Source organism: Centrocercus urophasianus, unplaced genomic scaffold (genome assembly GCF_019232065.1).
Source record: "Centrocercus urophasianus isolate 14NV4802_14NV808 unplaced genomic scaffold, USGS_Curo_1.0 seq_9, whole genome shotgun sequence".
In the NCBI taxonomy this organism is placed as follows: Eukaryota; Metazoa; Chordata; class Aves; order Galliformes; family Phasianidae; genus Centrocercus; species Centrocercus urophasianus.
Window position 1 is genome coordinate 28,705,121 of NW_024885532.1, and position 20,928 is coordinate 28,726,048.

The 20,928-nt window shown below is 39.5% G+C and overlaps 1 protein-coding gene across 1 annotated transcript in view; it reads right to left on the reverse strand.

The window, feature by feature from the left end:
• The window catches only part of KL (klotho), a 47,400-nt gene that overhangs the window by 6,958 nt on the left and 19,514 nt on the right, over window positions 1–20,928 (reverse strand). Inside the window, exons 4-5 of the mRNA XM_042839149.1 lie at window positions 7,253–7,763; window positions 2,300–2,568 (exon numbers count right to left, since the gene is read on the reverse strand). Coding sequence (XP_042695083.1) covers window positions 2,300–2,568; window positions 7,253–7,763 — 780 coding nt within the window. The remainder of the gene's footprint in view (window positions 1–2,299; window positions 2,569–7,252; window positions 7,764–20,928) is intronic.

The following is a 20,928-nucleotide window of genomic DNA, read 5'->3' on the forward strand; positions in this document are numbered from 1 at the left end:
AATGCAAGATGCATAAAGTTCTGCACTTGATTTTTAGCACAAATTCAGTTGACAAGCAAATTTTTCTCTCTTGCTAAAGAAGTCCCTTTTAATTTAATTACGCAGAACTCAATTCCAAGTTATTTCAGCGAGGTGTCAATTTATGATGGATTTTTTTTTTAGACTTCTGAGTATCACGGAATCACAGAATCATAGAATGGCCTGGGTTGAAAAGGACCACGATGATCATCGAGTTTCAACCCTCCTGCTGTGCGCAGGGTCGCCAACCAGCAGACCAGGCTGCCCAGAGCCACATCCAGGCTGGCCTTGAATGCCTCCAGGGATGGGGCATCCGCAGCCTCCTTGGGCAACCTGTTCCTGTGCATCACCACCCTCTGTGTGAAAAACTTCCTCCTGATACCTAACCTAAGCCTCCCCTGTCTCAGTTTGAAACCATTCCCCCTTGTCCTATCATTATCCACTATATGTCACCCCACAATAAACAGTTTTCCCGTAAGTCTTAAGGCTTCAGATGTCAGATGTGCCTGTTATGATGTGCCAAACACAGTAAGACATGAGCTCCTCCAAGTCCTGCAGAATTATAATTTCTCATTTAAGTGAGCATCACAAACATAATAAGGACTGGAGAAGGGGAAAATGAATTACGTAAATTACTGCACGAAGTAAAACCCTTTTTTATATTCTAGCATAAAAGAAAGATACAAACTTAAAGGTGCTGTTCCTGTATATCTGTTTATTTGTCCCTCTTTCTCCTTCGGGCACAAGATTCCCCTGAGTTAAGATTTCCTTGTCCTGCCCTCTGTTTGAAAAGCAGGTGTCAGCCTACAACCAGTGTTCAACTCATAGCTGAGGCTCTGCAGACCGCATAAAGAGCTGCTGAAAATCAGCTGCTATTTTCTCCGGAGAGGTCAGTGCAGTGCTTATAGAAGAAAGTAATAAAAAACAGCGTGTCTGCGGGAAATTGCTTTTCTGGAGAATTGTCCCTTGTAGATTACTAAAGCATGCATTTCCACTAATACTCTGGGAATGCTGTCAAAAGAGTTTTTTCCAATGTGATGCATCTACAAATCACGCTACCTAAGCCTTACAGCACAAACTGTTTGGACAGCATTTTGAAATGAAAATATTCAGCTTTGAAGGTTTAGGGGATAGGGGGGATTTTTACCTGTCTTAAGCTGAGTGACTCCGTAACTTCACAGCAGTTATCGATCCCAAAGGCAGCAATTTCATTTCCAGGTCCCTAATCTATCTATGAGCTGGGAGGATAATGACAGTTGAATTTTCTTGGAAATCAATGTATCAGATAAGGAGGGTGCAGTATTTTTCAAGAGAACAAAGTTTGATCTTAGTTTGGAGTAAGAAAAAACAAACAAGCCCCCTATACACCAGCCTGAAGAAATATTCTGTCTTTGTGGAAAATCTAAATCAAAAATTCTGTTCTTGGATCCAGTTTCGGAGCTGAGTTTAACTGCACATCCTCACTGTGGTGGGAGGAGCCCTGTAAGCCAAAGCAGCGTCTGAGAATTACAGAGCCAAACAGTTAGAGACTGTAACTAAGCTACAGTTTTTACACATTATGAAGTCTTAACATTTGAAAGGTTCTCTTGAAATATCATATTTAGCAGAAATAAAAACAGTGAGAGCTATGAACTGGATCCTCATTCACTCTATGTGTTATCCAGGGGCACTGAAGCTTCAGTCAGACACAGTCCTATTCTAATGGGCAAGGAAGGAATACAGAAATTTTATCTAAATCCAAATAATTCACCTTTTTTTTACACATAAGTCTTCTAACAGAGGTGTGAAAATGTATACACACGAGATGCAGAAACACACCATTTTAAACGCTGGGAGTTTTCAGGAAATTTTCTTAAACATGCATAACCACAGCAGGCAAATACATTGTCATTGACTTGAAAAAGCAGTAACACCCTCAGTCTCATAAATTAGGACCTTAAGAAATACGCTTTAGCACATCTAAGCAACTTCCATTAAACAGAATTAGAACTGATTTCAGTAACACATAATACATCCAGGTAAGAGGAGCCTCAGACCCTTTCTTTTCTGCATGTTTTTCTAGGCAATTCTTTTCTAGACTGCAAGCCAGACTAGATCTCCCTGGTCACACAAAGATTAGTGAAGGGTAAAAGGCACAGCATTTGCCATAAAAGTCTTATAACCATTTCCTCACAGTGCTGTGGTAATATATGCCAGCAAAGACCTCATTCAGTAAGTTCACCAACATGATCTTGTCCAGTGGTTTGGCTGGAGAACCAATTGGCTGCACCATCAGACTTACCTGAATGTAGTTGTCAACAATCCCCCAGGCAAAGCCACAGGGAAAGACCCCTGCTATGGGCTGGTTTTCAGGCAAAGGAGGGAAGCCATTTTTTTCTATCAGCTTTTGATAGAACAAGACAGAAGATTTTGGTATCAGCTTTTTGTCGTGGCTTTGGAAGTCAACATAAAACAATCCGCGCCGAATGCTGTATCCCCTGTGCCATTCAAAGCCATCCAGGAGGGACCAGACTGTGTATCCGAACACATTAACTCCATCGTACCGGATGGCTGAGGAAAGAACAAAACCCAAACTCATTGCAGTGCTCTTTTTTTTCCGAGTAGATTATGCTGTATCAGCAAAGTATGCAGTTTTTACGTGTAAGAAAAATGCAATAGGTCAGATAAGTATCTCAGGGCCTGCTTCAAAGCCCTTTTAAGAACGATACTTCTGCTGCACTCAGAATGCTCTGGGACATTCTCACAGGGAATGGGCACCCTGTGTAAGGCAGCAGAACTACCTGGCTTGACTTTAAAGAAGCCAGATTTTAAAAAATGAAGTAGTGCAGCAGCGGTTCAAGCAGTGCTGCTGACTAAGTGTGCCAATGCTTGGCCTTGGAGCAGGGCATGCTGTGCCTGAACAGCGTGCAGCCTCTGAGCCAGCTCTGCTAAGCATGTGCTGCAGTTCACTTGGAGCCAAAGTGTCACCAGTGTCGCATTGCCTGGTCCCCAAACCCAGACAGACTCATTTTTCTCATTCCTCTCTACTACTAATATAGACGAAGAAAACCTGGACAACACTTCTGGGTGAAGACAGACTTTGTTAATTTTATCCCTTTATATCTTTTATGGCATAGAGTTTTCCAGCTTAAATATTCAGAGATTTCTAAAAATATAAATTCTAGGTCATCTGTTTGGCTTTTGTGAATCTCCACACACTTTCTAGGTTAAAATAAGAGTCTACTGTCAACTTTTAGAATTGCCACTGTTATAGCTTTGAGATTTCAAGCGATACTCACATTTAGTTGAATTAAACACTAAGATTCAGCAAAATGTTCCTGGGCAAGGCTCAGCTTCAGGAAAGCACACAGGAGAGTGCTTATTTTAATTACTTAATTAGACCCACCTAATTCAGCAATGCATTTAAGTGCATTGTTAAATGTTCTTTTGAACTTGAGTTTGGCTCAGAAGTCAGAGGAGTTTGTCTCTATTACTCAACATCTTCTGTAAACCCAAACTGAGCACCGACTGCACATAATATTTTCCAACTTAGCAACACTCAGAACATATTTCAGGGAACCAGAGTATCAAGATCCTCATTTCCTGGTTTTGTTAATGTACCTCATTAAAGTAAGTTATGAAGGACCACGTGGATTCTTGATTGTAACCCTGTTCGAATCAATTGAATTAGCTATGGTTATATAAACTATAAATTTGGCTCAGTCTCTATCGCAGGCCATGAGAAAATGTCTAAGGAAGTGGAACACGTCTCCTCCTAAAGGCATCATTCTTTTATGTTTGGCATATGCTGGTATTTTTCTAACCTGTGCTCATACACACGATGACATCTGCTGTACCAGCAGCGTAAAAGCCGGCACAGGTCCACTCTGTTAGACAGAATTTCCCTTTGAACAGCACATCACCCCTTCTGTAAGTCATCACACAGCACTCCTGCGCTTCCTGAACACCTAAAAGTTCTCCTCAAATCCTTCTTTCAAAATGTAATAGCTTTAAAGTGTAGCCTGTGAAAGAAGTGACTTGAAAAGACTTTGCAAGTTTAGAAGTCTCAAACAGTTTCCCCTGAGAATTGCATATTACTGAAAAATAATACAACAGAAATGAATGTCTTTTTTCCTTTTTATTTTTGCTTTGTCTCCTTGCCCTCTTTTTAGTGCCTGTCAGTGTGCAAACTAGACCCACTGAAAGCTAAGCTCTCTGGGTGTCTGAAACTGAGTGCCCTTGTCCATACGTCCTGTGGGAAATAATGCCTGAGCCGAGCAGTCCCCATGGCACGCCCAGACGTGTGCTGCTGCACAGAGCCGGGCCAGCACTGGATTAATGATTAAACAACACTGGCTGCGTCCTACCAGCACTTCAACTCCTGTGCAGTTCAGCTCAGTAATCTAGAAACAGCCTAAGAAGCCACATCAGTCAATACCACATAAAGATTCTTAAAGCCCTGTGCTCAGCGGCTGTCCTACCCCGGAGGGGTGGCTGAAACCCACAGTCCATTTCCACGTGGAATTTGCCCAGGGATTTATGTTTTGCCTTCCGATATACCTGAGAATAGCACAGTCCTGACCTGACAGAGGCCTGGCCATTCTTATTCTTCTTGCTACTCCCTGCATTTAGATCTCCTAACTCCCCAGGTGACCTATTGTCTCCGCTAGTCAACACAGCACAGAAGAACCATCACACTCTTCTGTTCTGCATGCTCAGCTTCACAAGAAACAATCAATTTATTTGTTGCATCAGAAAGACAGCAGAGTGTGATCCTGGAGTAAGATAGTCACCCATGAAGATACCATGAAGACACCTACTGATTAGCAACTTTAATTAGTATTTATATACTTTATATTATAGATCTATTCACTCTATTCTGTCCTCACTGTTATTGGGAAAAAAAACATTCAAATAAAATTAAAAAAATAAAAAAGAGTGAACAGCAAAATTTGAGGATGTGAATCCCAGATAAAGCTCTTTCTAAAAGCAAAAAAAGCAAAACACAAACCCATGAGGCTTCTCTGCTGCACACAGTGTCTGAACGAATGCCCACTTCAGCTGAAATCAGAAGCTTGCTTTTTAAGCAGACCTCCTAGCTGCCTCAACTTACCCCACCTTGATTCACATCACAGAAAAGTCTGAGGACTCTTGTCCTGAGTTCCTCTGGGGTGAAATTAAAGCAGAGATAGGTTCCAGGAATGCACACAGTGTGACTACTTGGCCCTCAGCACCCTTGGGTTTGTTCTTATGAGGCTGTACTTGGCAATATAGACAAAGAAGTACAAAGTTGTGATGGTACTGGTGCATGCACACAATGTATCAGGCAGAGATACTGGAAGGAGCAAAATCAGATCTATGTGGCCTTGGATCTAAATTAAATATCCTTGCTTTTCAGTGCTGTAAACACTTTACTGCCATGTCACTGCTGGAGTGAAATCTGGTGGGAACTAGTTCATGAGTCTGTTTGTGATAGTGCTTTATTACACAGGACAGACATGTCCTAAGTCTCTGACAGAGACAGTATATGCCTTTGTCTTTGGTCTTTCGTGTTGTATAACTTCAGACTGCTCACTACCACCATGACGTCTTCTGTGAATCTTTCTTAATTCTGTAGGTGCTGCACAGGGAACTTTGATATTCACATTGAATAATTCAGATTCTAATGCACAGAAGAGTTAAGTGCAATAGTTTTCATTGTAACGATATCAAAGTCCCTTCTGCAAATCCAGTCCTCTGTCTTTGCTTTTTTTTTTCTTTTTTTTTTCCTCCTGTTTAAAGTTCAGACATATGTTGGAATTCACAAGTTAATATAAAGACAACACTATCACTGTCATTGTTGTTGCTGCTATTACTATTTACAATAACAGGAAAGAAACTGTAAATTGAGATTGTTTCCAGCCAGCTATTATTAAAAGGTAGAATAATGTATGTATATCCAGGACTTCATAAGTGGAGCAGAAATATGGGTATCAGCCATATTATCCTAAGAATCATAGAATCATAGAATGGCCTGGGTAGAAAAGGATCATCTAGTTTCAACCCCTCTGCTATGTGCAGGGTCGCCAACCAGCAGACCAGGCTGCCCAGAGCCACATCCAGCCTGGCCTTGAATGCCTGCAGGGATGGGGCATCCACAGCCTCCTTGGGCAACCTGTTCCAGTGCGTCACCACCCTCGAGCCTTTTCAGTTCAGTACTTCATGTGACTTCATTCAAACGAGTAATACTGTGCACACAACAGTTACTGTTGCACTTTTATTACTGCCATTTCAGATGCACTGACTCATGTATTTATTCATCTTTTAATTTATTTCTATGAAATAGGTTTCTGAAATAGCACATTACATCTCTGACGCTGAGAGTACAACTAAAGTTGTTTCTGCCTGTCACATGTATGAAAATGGCAACATAACACAACGGCTCTCTTGTCTAAAGAAATACCTACAAGAATACTGTTTTTAAAACCAGAAAAGAAAACTTTGGTCCTGAAAGTCAATTACTCATTTGTAAATTAACAAATTAAAGACTATGAAAGTGGAAATTGGAACTGCAGCAACTCATTGATGAGGACTGAAAGAATTTGTTTTGGAACAAGGAAATGGGAAAACAGATAGTAACAAGGTAGTGTATTTTTCCTACTGTGAAAAAAAAGATAGGCTAACAAATAATGTAGGTTACATAACACTCAGTTCTCCTTAAACTGATGTAAATTCAAATTATTGTGATTGATATTGAGAACTGCATGAATGTAACATTTGCACAAGTGCAAAACTGAGATGCAGAATGAAAAGTATTTTTTTTCCCTATACCTTTTTTTTGCACAGGAACTCTTATTGGATAGTATTTTCCTTTCCACGTACGTATTCTCAAATTTTGAATATGCACCGAAGATATGGAAGGTGATTATTAATAAATAACTTAAAAAATTTCCCTAAGTCCACTGAGAGTACAGTTCACACAGTTGGCACTTCCTCCCACCAAAGACAGCTGAAATTTTCCTACTGACTTCAAAGACAGCAGCATCAAGCACACTAAATGCTATATGCAGATATGATGAGTCTTCCAGAGATGAAAAGAACAAACCCAGAAAAGAGATCTGGAGTCTCATTTCACAAATGCCAACATGAATGTTAAAGACTAAATTAGATTTCAGCTTTTTTTTTTTTTTTTTTTTTTTTTTAAAACAAATCTCTTTAGGCTGTTATTTTGCATAATTATTTTGACAAGCACATATAAATACAACCTCAGTCCTACCTTTCAAGGTTTCCATAATGAACTTCTTGAGATAGTAAATGTATTTGGCATCATCTCTCTTGGTGCTACCAGAAACAAACCAGCTGTTTTCCACAATGAATACTGGGGGGTTGTTGTATTCAGTGGCTATCCAGTAAAGGAGCTGCCTCAGGCTTATTGATTCCAACTGCTGGAATTTCATGTGAGAGTCCAAGAGCTGGAAACTCAAGGTAGCTCCAAAAGAAAGAGCAAAAAAGTCAGCTGTTCCCTTGATGTACTTCTTGTCTTCTTCACTGAATTCAGGCAGCAGAGATGAGAGGTTGCTCCTCATGCTCTCTGGATAGTCGCCATTAATAAATATGGGCTTTGCAAACCAGCCAAGCACAAAATCAAGGGATTTTTGACATTCTTTTATATTTTTTTCAGTCATATGTTGAGGTTTTATCCAGTGAGAGCTAAGGGCAATGGACACTTTTCCTTTTTGAGTTGGACGAAAATGATCATTGTACAGATGCCAGACTTTAGCGTGTGCCTGTGGAAAAGAAAGGCTGTCATTAACGCGCCTGAAGTTCCATTTTAAGTATTGTAATTTGTCCCAAATACAATGTAGCGACCACATAAACGGTGCATTTGAGGGCTTGATCTTACTGATTCATCAGCAGTTTACAACTCCTAATTTAACTTCTCATTAATTATAATAACAAAAGACAAATTTCTAGTTGTTCTGGGAAAACTAGCTTGCAGCTTCCTATGAGATAGATACAACTCCAGACACTGAACAACACATCATTCAGTATTCAGCTAGACGTCTTTGTTAGCTTTTATTATTGAGTTTGGACATATTTCCAAAAACAAGAGTGAATTTAACTAAACATGTTTCAAAAGATGATTTCTTTACATAAATATCACTTCAGATTCACAGATGTATGAAGAAGTTGGGTGTATTTGTACAATCTACTGAGATCTCTCAAACAATTCAAGACAAAGAAAACCCATACACTTGTTTCTACTTGAACACACAGTATAGGAAAAACTACCAACCTGGTTTAGAAATGTCTGTGGAAAAAAAAAAAAATAAATAAAAATCTCAGCTGAAGAATTATTCCAATAATTCAATTTAACTTAATCATTAAATTTTGCTATTTATCTCAAGCATCAAATTTCAATCATTTGACTCTTGGTATAACTTTATCTGCTACTATGGACTGTTTCCTACCAAATTTCTTCCTCGTGATCTTACAGAGTTAGTTGAAACAGATTCTCAATGTTCCCTTTGAAAGCTAAATAGATTAAGTTCCTGGAGCCTTTCATTATCTTCAGGCATACTTTCAAGGCACTCTCACTGTTCTCTGAATCTCTTCCAATTTTTCATCATCCATCTCAAACTGCAGAAGCAGGATTAGACATAGTACGGTGGTGATAGCCTTGCCAGCAGTGAAACCAGAGGTAATTTAATATACTGTTTCTGCTTATGTGGCCACAGCCTTATACTGTGAGCAAATACTCATCTAAAATACCGTGATATCTCAAGAGCACTTCACCACCTGAAATATATTTTTCTCTGCACCTAGCTTATCAAATTTTGATGAATCTATGAATCAACATCGTATCTTTTTGTCATCTTCACATTAGTAGAAATTTTAATGCTTCTTTCTAGGTAATTGCTTAAAGGCAAAAGACACAAGAGCTTTTCATTACAACAAAGTCTGCCTGATAACTATCCCCAGTTTACGCTTGCGTTCTGAGACTTATCAGTCAGTATTTGTTCATATAATGTTGTGATGACATGAATTTTCATCCTTGCTATACAGGTGTGCTGAATATATGACAAAATATTAATCAAAATGTCACAGACATTTTTTCAGCCCTCCCTGGAATAAAAGCCATATAGAAAACCAGTCTTTCAATTCATGCAGGTGGTATGTCAGCAAATTTTATCATTAATATCATAACTTTTGTTTTCAGATTCCTTTTCATACACTCTTACAATTCAAACTTTCAACTGCAATGGCTTCCGGTTGCAAACCTTATTAAAAGCATTAAACAATTAAGATTATTAATAATTTTTACATAGATACTGTTAATTACCAACGAAAAACAATGACTTCTATCATTATACTGTTCTTGCAGAATTTTGATTGGAAGTGAAGGACAACTAAAAGTAAGATCAATAATTAGGGCTCAGTTCAGTTGCCCCCGTACAGAAACTTACTGTTTTTGAGTCATTATGGGGTATGTAGAACATCTGTGTGGCTGACACTGCCAGCAGAGGAAACTAATGCCATGCCCTTTCAGAATGTTCGCCAAAACCCAAAGAACTTTGAAAACTCAAAATCGCTGTACGATACACCTACGTGAGTGCATCTGAATGAAGCTGTCAAGTGCAAACTTTGACATACATATTCTCAGGTACAGTATACCAACAATTAACACAATGCAGTCCTGCCACTTGTCTATATTACAATTGATTCTGATGCTAATGAGAAATTGCATGTAGCAACCACTTCAAAGTCTCATGACAAGAACGAAGCTGACTGGCACTTACTTAACTTTAGACTGAAGCACCACTGTGCTGACAACAGAACAAAAGACATTAGGCACCATGACCAACCAACATTGTAAACATGATTTTTAAAATATTATTGGGAACAAATATGTCACCACTTGCACGGTGACAGGATGTCTGGAGATACATTATTGATAGTACAACAAAGCAAGGAAAGAAGGTATCCCACAGGTCAGCCTTTTCCATAAAGAGGTACTGTTCACTATCTTATAAAAATAAAAAAAAAATATATGAAGTGCAAAAATGTGGGATGATCTCATTCAATTTTACCTTCTAAGATGGTCGTCTAGTCTGTCTCTGCAGAAAATGAGGAGGCTGGTGTTAAAAATAAGCAGGATGAGTCATTCTTTGCGAGTGCATCTCTTTCCATTGCTGACAGACAAAACCTATCATTTAGCATAGACAAGATTTATGATCTACAGACAGCTGAAAGCAGGTGAGAGGAAGTCCATTTAAGTGTCTGCCTCCTGAAGTGTGCATGAAGTGGAATTATACTGCACATAACTGTATACTACCCATAATAAACCAGCTAAACATAGAAAATAGGGCATTACAGTTCCCAGGCTTGGTAGACATAGTTTCATGGAGTAGTTCAAACATGCACAGAAATAAAGCTGGAAGGAGCCATGACAGAACAGAGTATCTGAATATCTGGGATAGGATTACTTTTCCTAAAATCAGATGTCTAGCACAGCTTTAGATGCTTCAGAGTATTCCAGCCTCTAGTTGGAGTTTCAGAAAACTCTGAATTCTATACAACTTCTAAGCTAAAACTGCCAGCCCTACAGACATGCCTGGCGTACTATAGAGTGTGTTGAATGATAATTTGCACATGCATAACTATCTTCATGCAAATACAATCCCACTGCTAGGTGTGACATGGTTTGAACTGAAGGCACTTCAGATTTTGACATCCACATGTAAGCTAGATGCCCAGGCTACCTCTGTAGACTCCAGCTCAACTCAGCTACCTGAATATGGACATCTATTTTCCACTCCAGAATGATGGCTGTTCCATGTAAAAGCCCTAAACAGCCTGGGAAAACTCATATGGCACTACCTATACTGAGTTAACAAGAGCCCACTCAAGTCAATCTACTTAATGAAATCCAGAGAGTGATTCAGTACAAAGGCCATATCATGGCACTCTGCAGGACTACTGCTTAAGTCCCAGAACTTTAGGGATTAGGAATAAAATTCAGTGTAGGTGCGCAGGACCTTCTGAGACCAAAACAAGACTGGCAGATATGATTCAGAATCCAAATGGTCATCATGCTCTTCTGAAGCAGTAACTGGAGGCTAGACAAAATATCCTAGGGTGGATCAAATCATAGAATCATAGAATCATGGGATGGTTCAGGTTGGAAAAGTCCTTTAAGATAATTTAGTTCCAACTCCCCTGCTATAGACTTCTCCAGATCCCTCTGGATCTGTCCTCTCTTCCCTCTAGCATGTCAACTGCACCACTCAGCTTGATGTCATCTGCAAATTTGCAGAGGATGCACTTGATCACACTGTCCATGTTGCCTACAAAGATGTTAAGTAGCACTGGTCCCAGCACTGACCCCTGATGGAGCCACTTGTCACTGTTCTCCATCTGGCCACTGAGCCATTGATAGCAACTCCCTACACGTAACCATCCAGCCTTATCCAGCAAGTGGTCCATCCATCAAATCCATTTGTTCTCTTGACCAGAATGTCAAGAGGGACAGCGCAGAAAAGCATTAGTCAGTCTACTATTGATTGTATTTATCTAAAATTTTACTTGTTCATCTCACTGACTTCCCTAGAACATGTTTTAGTCCACAGTTGACCAGGATTAAGATCATGGCAAACTACACTTCAGTACTTTTCATGACACATAACATGTTGACTCCTTACAAGCTGCTGATGACTCTTTGTTCCTTGTTAGCTCAAACAGGTGTATGGTGCTGACAGATCACTTGGCTTGACCGGGAAACCTTACCAAAAAAGGCTAGTTACAAGAGCTCTGCAGTCACCCGTGTTTTGAGCAGAACTAACTGCTACAGCTTGCGTCCTAGTTTTGAGGTTGCTGAATTTGGGTAGTCTTATCATTATTACTTGCTTTCAGACAGTAGCACATATTGCTAGATACCAAACACTTGACTGACACCTTTTTTTTGAGGATACTCCCCTACATTCTTAGACTTGAGTTAAGCTGGTACTGGGAAAGCTGCCAGTTACTATGGGGATTCTGTGCTCACTATGGTACGTTATTTAGGAACATAATCTCAGCTAAGATTTTAAACACTTATTTTACCCTTAGAATTCTTACAGCACTAAAATAAAAGTTTTCCATCACCACGAAAATGGAAAAAACTCTCAAGACATAGCTTGTTCCTTGTCTAAGCCCATCCACATCATTGTACTTAATTCATATTTCAAGCTCTGGCATAGCCCTGTTTTCAGGTCAAATATATTTTTTTCCCATAATTTTCCCACACAATATACCTATTCAATAATGCTCAACCTATAATCAACCTGTGAAATTCTGGTATTTATCAGCCCAATAATGATCAAGTTCAGCCTAGATGAAGTACAAAACACATTTCCAAGGCTGAAAAGCCCTTTGCAATGCCATAGCATGGGCCAGTCTACAAAGTCCAAATTCTTGCATTAGTAGCAGAAATAATTCAAGATGGACAAACAGTCTTCATATTAATACGTTGTTGTCATATCCTGCTCTACTGCAGTGCTGAGCTACACAGTCCAAGAATCATTAGGCAAAGTCAGTTTAGTAACATACAGACATTTGTTTCCTGACTACTCTAAATTCCTGCTCAAGTTCATTAAGAACTTCCTGGGTCTGGCACTGGCACGTAACATTCTACAAGTTCTCAGTGCTTATGTCCATCATGATGCATAACTTTCACAACAGCAAAGCAAAAATTGTAATTGGGAACATCATGATTCAGTAATTTGTGCTCATTCCTCTAGAACAAGTTGCCTCAATTTCCAATTGTGTCTTCTCAACCAATAATAATACCATTCATTTCACAAATAAACTGCACAAATTACCTGCTCTCCATGCTCAGATGAACTGTCTGTTTTAACTCTCTATTTGCATGTTAATGAAGTCGAATAGGGAAGTGTTACTAAAACTCATTTTGTAATACAAAGAGAAGAGTTAATTGGAAAAGATGTGCAAAGGATTTCTGATTACTGGGGGGCAGACTGATGTAACTCCAACAAGAATGTCATTACTCGGTCCTATATCAGAAGCCCTTCTGAAATGAGTATAATTATTGGAATGGTATGGGAAACTCTAGTGTATTATTAGCCCAAATATACTTTGTACCAAGAAGAGAAAAGATGCAATTACTTTTTTTTTCCCCATTTCATCAAAAACAGGTATTTTAATCAAAAGATGCAAAAAAAGAAAAAGTAAAGTAGGTTTTATCCAGACAGTGTTTTGACAAACATTGTTTTTCACAAGAAAATGATATTCTTAACACTGAGTAACAGATGCAGAAATTCAGAAACGACTTGAGAATTTTCCTATATTCTAACGCCAATGTATAGAACCTTCACATTGTAGATAACATGCTAGTCGTGTAATTACTTCTTTTTTTTCTCTATGTTTTTTTCAGAAATATCTATTTTTCTAGTTTCCTGATAAAGTCCATTAGTCACAAATAATTGATTCAACTAATCTGGTATTTTTGACCAATTTCAACAATGCAGGACCAGAGTTAGACCTGTAAATGATACAAAGGATGCTAAGTGAATATTTTTAAGTGTTCAAACATTCGATGTGAAGTTTACTGCAATGTTAGCTTTCAGAGTTATAATACACCTGAATTACGTTATTTTGTCGCGCTTCCTTTCTTAGTGCAATTGAATCGTGGGTTTTGTTTGGCTGTGTGGGTCACGTTCGTGCCTCACAAACATGAGTGAATTTATGCCATACAGAAACGATTCCTATTTTAAGAGCAAACAGAGATATTATGGCATTTGTAGAAGAAGAAAATTAGAACAGGTACCTTAACTTCTGGAGCAGAGCATTAACTCCAGAACAACGCCTCTGGTTGGTATGACTCTCATCTCTAAGAAAAAGCACCAAAAATGGCATTAAATATTTGTCTAAAGGCACAAAGCTCTCTGAACCTCATCCTGCCTCGCACGGCCAAGAAACCCTGGGCAACATTAGCAGGATGATGCACACCTGCCCTGCAAATCCCACTACTGCCGTCAGAGGCTGAGCAAACACAACCATACACCTCTGGGGGAAAATTCATTTCACCTCATTTTTGTCATCACCTGCATCTGAGCAATTCAGGCAAATGGCAAAGGCGGAAGATTCTAGGCCACAGGTTCACCCAAGCCATTCTCATTTGCCAGATGAGAGTGAGATGAGAAGTGTGCATTTCCATCCGCTCACCCCACAGGTGGGTTGGCACCACATGGGAGCCCAAGTTCTGTCTGAGTAAACCAAAGCATCAGAAGAGAAGCAGGCTGGGAAAGCAGCTATGGGTCTCATGAGACACTCCGAAAATATAAAGGTCATCTGGAAAAGAATTAGGCAGCATCTGACTTCAAGAAGCAATGGGAGACAAGATAAAAATAGCTTTATTTCTGACAACAAATGCTTCTGAGACACTTGATGCATTTAATCATTTTCCGTTACCTCTGACAGAAAAGATTAATTACGGAACTGCACAAAAATAGTTCAAGGAATGCTATGACCCATGTGCATATTAAAGATACGAGAGACTCTTAAGCAGAGTACAAAAAGAAGATAAAAGTACAGAGTAGTCTGAGTGATTTAAAGGTGAAAGACAATCTTGCTGTACTGAAGGGAGCCTAAATTAGTCCCTGACAAAAGACTTGACTCTGATTGGAATCTGGGACACAATACTCAGGCAGTATTTAGTGGAAGACCGAGAAATAATCACTGCTATCAAAACTGGTTTGGAAGCACTGAAGCTACATACACATATAAAAGCTCCAGAAGTGAGACTGGCCTTCAATCCTGTTGACATGTTCAAGCACACCAAAAATACCACCTAAAAAAGATGTGAGGGAAAAGACATGGAGAATTTATCTGTAATCCACAAAAGCAACTGCATAAAACTGTGCATCCAAGGGATGGGAAACCTCCCCTACAAGGACAGGCTGAGAGAGCTGGGGCTGCTCAGCCTGGAGAAGAGAAAGCTCCAGGAGACCTGAGAGTGGCCCTTCAGTATCTAATGGGGGGCTGTAAGAAAGAAGAGGACAGGCTCTTCACCAGGGTGCTTTGTGACAAGATAAAGAGAAATGGTTTTGAACTAAAAGAAGAGAGATTAAGATTGGATATAAAGAAGAAGGTTTTTTACAGTCAGTGTGGTAAGGCACTGGCACAGGCTGCCTAGAGAGGTGGATGCCCCATCCCTGGAGACATGCAAGATCAGGCTGGATGGGGCTCTAAGCACCTGATGGAGATGTAGGTGTCCCTGTTCACTGCAGAGGAGTTGGACCTTTAAGGGTTCCTTCCAGCTCAAACAATTCTGTGATTCTCTGTTGCTGTCAACAGTGAAAACCGAGATAATAATACCATTTTGCAAGAGCTGATAATCACTGGAAATATGTGCACTAGAAAAAGGATGAAAAAAAGTACCAGCAGTTTGGAAGAATCTTTACCAGGAAAAATGGTGAAGGTTGTGGCAACTGGATATATTATTACTCAAAAAGAAACAGGAACATTAAAGGATTTTAAGTCATACACTGCTTGAAGACAAAGCATGCTAGAAACACCAGTGAGCACAAAAGTTAGACATATAAAAATCAGATAAAAGTGACCTATGATATTTATGGAATATAAATATAAAATGTTTAATAGTGACAAAATAATGCTGCATCACAGCACTGAGATTAAACAGATGCTGAAAGACAACTGGAAAAGAGAAAACTTGTAATAGTACTGGTGAGGAGAAGGCATCAATTCCTGATCAAACCTCTGGTCTCATCCAGTTTTATACAAAGTGCATAGCAAAAGAAACAAAATAGTTGAGAAAGAAGTACAGCATCTTCTCCAGGAATCTCTTAGACCTCGGACTACAGAAAATAGCTCCAAAAACTCCAGACTCACAATTCTCCCTGTGCTACGGCAGGAGCCAGATGATAAGACATATAAAGGGATTGCTCTGCAAGTCACACAGTGAGGGGGGCAACCACACTAACATATCCATCAGTTGAAAAAAAGGAAACTATTTTGTGGTTACACGTAGACTGAAAAGATCTGAATGAATATACAAGAGACAAACATTTTCCATAGATAATGGGGAGAAATGCACCCATCTGTGCATATTCACCTCTTCAACTTGGAAATGCTTGTTCTACACATTGCTGGTCTATGTTTGTTAGCCCAGTAGTTAAACAGGGAGACCACATTTCTGATGGTTCAGTGGGTATCCAGACAGCAATGTGATCTAGGGAAAAGCTGTAGAAGTAAATGAAAAGAATGCTTTGAAAAGTCTCAGAGAAGTTGGCAAAAGCAAACAAAGAAAAAAGGCTAATTCCCTATAATTAAAATTGTGTGTTAGGAAGAAAAAGTACATTAACGAGATGTAAACAAGAAGTAAATACAGAGGACTAAAGCCTGGACAAACAAGAAAGTAATAAAGAGGTATTCCTGCTTGCTGGGATTAATCTAACTACCTGTATCGCAACACAGATGAGAAAGATGTTAAAGACAATCTACAATTTTGGGTATAAATGGTAGAATAAAGAGCCCCGGACTAAAAGCATCCTGGGTAGAAGAGCTATGCTCTAGTGTGAATGGTTAACCTAAAATCTTAACCTGGGCACAGCAGTGGACTCAAAATAAAGTGGTCCTGCTGAAGTATGGAACTACCCCTGGAGATGTACTGGAACTTTTTGTGTGCAAATTAATGCTAAGAATTTTCCAGAAGAAAGACAGCAAGAAACCCCAGTAATGTTAATTTTATGAATGAGTATCAGCTTATTCTGATTTGGCAAAGCAATGTTTGTAGAGCTGGGATAGGCTGACAGAAGGGCAGGCAGAAATAATTCCTGAGCTACAATCATTTGCTGCCCTAAAAGCCCCAGATGTTCTTTAGCCACTTGGAGATGAATGGGTAAAAGAGGCTTTTACCTAACAATTGTCCCAAAAGAAATTATATTTCAGAAGGACCCATGCCAAAGTATTTATGGATCCTGACCACCAGCCACACAGGCCATAGAAACATCTCAAACTACAGAGAGAAGCTTACTGGAGCAAGGAAAAATCTCATGAACACTGAACATTTCTAAGGCTTTGATGTGGCCTATCATAAAAGCAACAGAAATTACACTTAAGCAGAGCTGAAAGAGTTAACAAGCACAAGCCGTAACCCTGGGAGAACAGTTTTAAGAAAACTGATGAATACAGAATAAGTGGCACAAGGCAAGAGTGAAATATTAAGGAGTACACCAATTACCTTACCAACAATGAGCAAATATGAAACCCCTTTCTCTACAAGTCTGCATGAGCTCAGTTCTGTTCTTGTTTATTTTTCTTTATGATTTTATATCCACTATATCCACTAAGACTTTAACCAACTCATTAAGCCTTGCAGTGATGGGAGTGGAGATAGGAACAAAATTTGACCTCTTCAGCATACAAAGAAGGCCAGTACTAGTAGCCACAATGGAATGCTGTTTAAACAGGGACACTTTATGTGCATGCCATCACCCCTCCATAAGGAAAGGCACTCAGTTCATCCTGCATGAAAAGAAGCATGCAATGCTCTTGGGAGACTTAGTGCTAACATAATGGGAAGATCAAGAAAATGTAGAGTGGGTGAAAGGTGTAATTAGCAAACTCAGCCTATTTAAGAATATCAGTACTGTGGATTCAGCAGACCAATGAACTGCAACAATAGGTGGTCCCAGCAGCATACCATGGGGATCACATCCAATTAGTTCACAGAAAAAGTCACTTTGAGGGGGCTAGAACAACAGAATCACAGAATCACAGGATGGCCAGGGTTGGAAGGGACCTCAAGCATCATGAATCCCCAACCCCCCTGCCACAATGCAAGGCCACCAACCTCCCCATTTAATGCTAGACCAGGCCAAGGCCCCATCCAACCTGGCCTTGAACACCTCCAGGGACGGGGCATCCACAACCTCTCTGGGCAGCCTGTTCCAGCACCTCACCACTCTCTTTGTAAAGAATTTTCCCCTGATGTCCAACCTAAATCTCCCCTCCCTCAACTTCAAACCATTTCCCCTCGTCCTGCAGTTATCAACCCTTTCAAAGAGTTGATTTCCCTCCCCTCTGTAGGCTCCCTTTAGGTATTGAAGGGCTGCAATGAGGTCATCCCGCAGCCTACTTTTTCTCCAGGCTGAAAACAACAGAAGACAGTTCTCTCTGGGAGAAGACATTAAATAATGGATACAGAAGTATTGAATGTGTATTATAATAAATGCTTCTACTAGATAAATCCCCTCTGTCTTCAGCACCCAAAGATAACAGCTCCATGGTTGCCAATATTAATTGGCAGGTACTTAATCTCGCGACAAAACACTAACTGCTGTATCTGGAGACATCGCCACTAAGTATAATGACAACCAGGGTTTCTAGCCACCAAATGGCATCAGAAGGTATTTCTGGATGAATGTACTGGTGGGTAGCTTTTCTCATTGCTCATTCCTCTATGAGAAACAACAGGCAGTAATAGCAAAGAAGGAATCAGAAGTCTTCAGTGGCTAACAGAGGGGCATTCGGTCCTAGACAGTGGTATAGGAATTATAAACTCAGGCAACGGATGTGCAACCAATATATTACAAACTGTAGCAGACCATACACCGCAGTTGTTCATGTCCAAATCTAGCTCAATCACTGATGAGATCATAACCTGATTTACTTTGCTATAACCATGGCAATTAAATGTAATCATTCTGAGATCAGAGTTTTGCATCACTAAAAATGGGCTACAGAATAAGACAAAAAGTTCCAATCAGTCTTCTAGATGAATGCTCAAAGCAGGTCACCACGATAAGCTCTGTATATGGGATGGTACCAATTTTCAATCTCCAGACAACTGTTTGGATCATTACTTGACCAGATGTGAACACAGAATTCTTCCTTGTTTTTCTAATCAGTCTGCAACTGTTTATGTGAGATGCAGCCATGCCTGTATGCATACCCAATGTACAGCAATCACTATAAATTATCTCGTTGTTCTGTTTTGTTCTGTTTTGCGTGCATTTAACAGAGCTGACTGAATGGTGTGATTTCAATTATCCAGTACCTTTGCTTAAGCTGCAAAAATCACTGAAATTGTATACCACATTAACTTCAATCCAGTAACTTTTGGAATAGATTTTGCACGGTTATTGCGGATAGTGAAGCATTCTGTAGCATCTGAAGTCCAGTTGGTTGTAAAAACCAGCCAAAAAAACAATGTTTATAGCACACTGCAAAACCAAACAAATTGAAATAACAACTGCAACAGAGAAGGCTGAGTGTCATTCTTGATGGGAATCCCTCTTGTGTGGTCCCCTTCAGCTGCACGAATTTTGAACTTAGCTCTACATCATGTACCTGTAATCCTACCTGTGTCTTTTTTACTTCATGATTTGTGCAAAATAGAAGAAAAAATGAGCAAACTGAGGAATAGCTATGCCCTTGGAAGAAAGAATCAAGGACAAGGCTTGATGTCTAAGTTGTCTGCCTATCTTTACAACACTATGCAAGTCTGACTGAAAAGCTTGAATTAATACACTGGCTATTACTAGCTGTAATTCTTCCTCATGTTAGTGTGTCCATGTTGTTTGGCTACAGGAAGACCTGGGAAAGTGAAAGAATTAAATCTGCTTACTCGGTAAAGGTGCACCTCGTCAGCATCCCCAGTCACTGGGGGAGGCAAACCTTGGACAGACAACGTTATTTAGTAGAATCATTGCACTCCTCAGCAGCCATTCAGCAGATTAAGTGCAGCTGTTCAAATCAGATCCCAGAAGAGAAGAGAAAAATTGAAGCACAAGGAAAGATAGGGAAAAGATTCAGGTGGGGCAAGAGAAACTCTTGGGTATGGAATTTTTAAAGACTCAAACAACAGAGCTACGACATCAGTAACAGACAGAACAAAATGGGACATCCAATTGCAGAGAGGGAAGGGCAGAAGGAATTTTATTTTTTCAATTTCTTCAGAGGCAAGGATAATTTATGTGTATTTACTCAGGTTTCTCCACAAGCTCCCAGCTGTACTGCAATCATAGATTAAACTGGATCCAATTTATATTTCCCCTGATTTGGGAATTGCATTTAGAACCTCATCCAACGCTTGCTGAAATCATGAAAATACACTTTTCAGATATGAATAAGTCTCTTTATGTCTGTTTCTAAATGCATGTTTAATGGCATTTATAAAATTGCTCTGCTACAGCATTAACTCAAAAGTGTACAAATGTAAGTTTTCCTGCCGAATTCTTCCAGTCTGCAAACATAATAAAAAGCATCATTTAAGCTCTTAGGTGGAATCTTACAGAACAGAAAACTGTGACAAACAAGAAACATTTAAAATAGATTGTGTAACTCTTACTTTATAAACATAATGCTCATTTTGTTGATCATCTGTGGAAATTAAGACAGGTTTCACCAGCTTGTATACAAGGAATCTAACTAGTTTGGCTGACACAATACTGAATAAATGTTTTAACAAAATGGATAGGAAGCTAAATGTTAGGAAAGGTGAGATAAAAATACAAGCTACAGTTTTTTCTTTTTAAAAAATATATCCTATATTTTTATATGATGCAATATAGAGTAGGGAAAAGGTCAAAACATCAATGTACTGCAATCCCAGCCTTAGCAATTCAAGGCAGAAATCACAGGAAAAGAGTTGTCATTCAGTCCTTACAGAAAGAAAGAAAGGAAAAAGAAGGCAGAAAACAGCAAAAGAGAAGAAGGATGTTGTCAGCGCAGTCTAAGTCATAAAGAAAAGGTCGTGTGTTGGTTTAATACATACAGTCTTAAAAACTGATCAGCTACTCCTCTTCCAGCAATCCCTGTTTGGTCTCTGCACTCTCACTGCCATATACTGGGCAGTACCATGTAAGTATCACCTGTCTTAAAGAGGGGCAGTTCGAAGCAGAGCCAGAGAGACACCTCACTTCTAAGTCC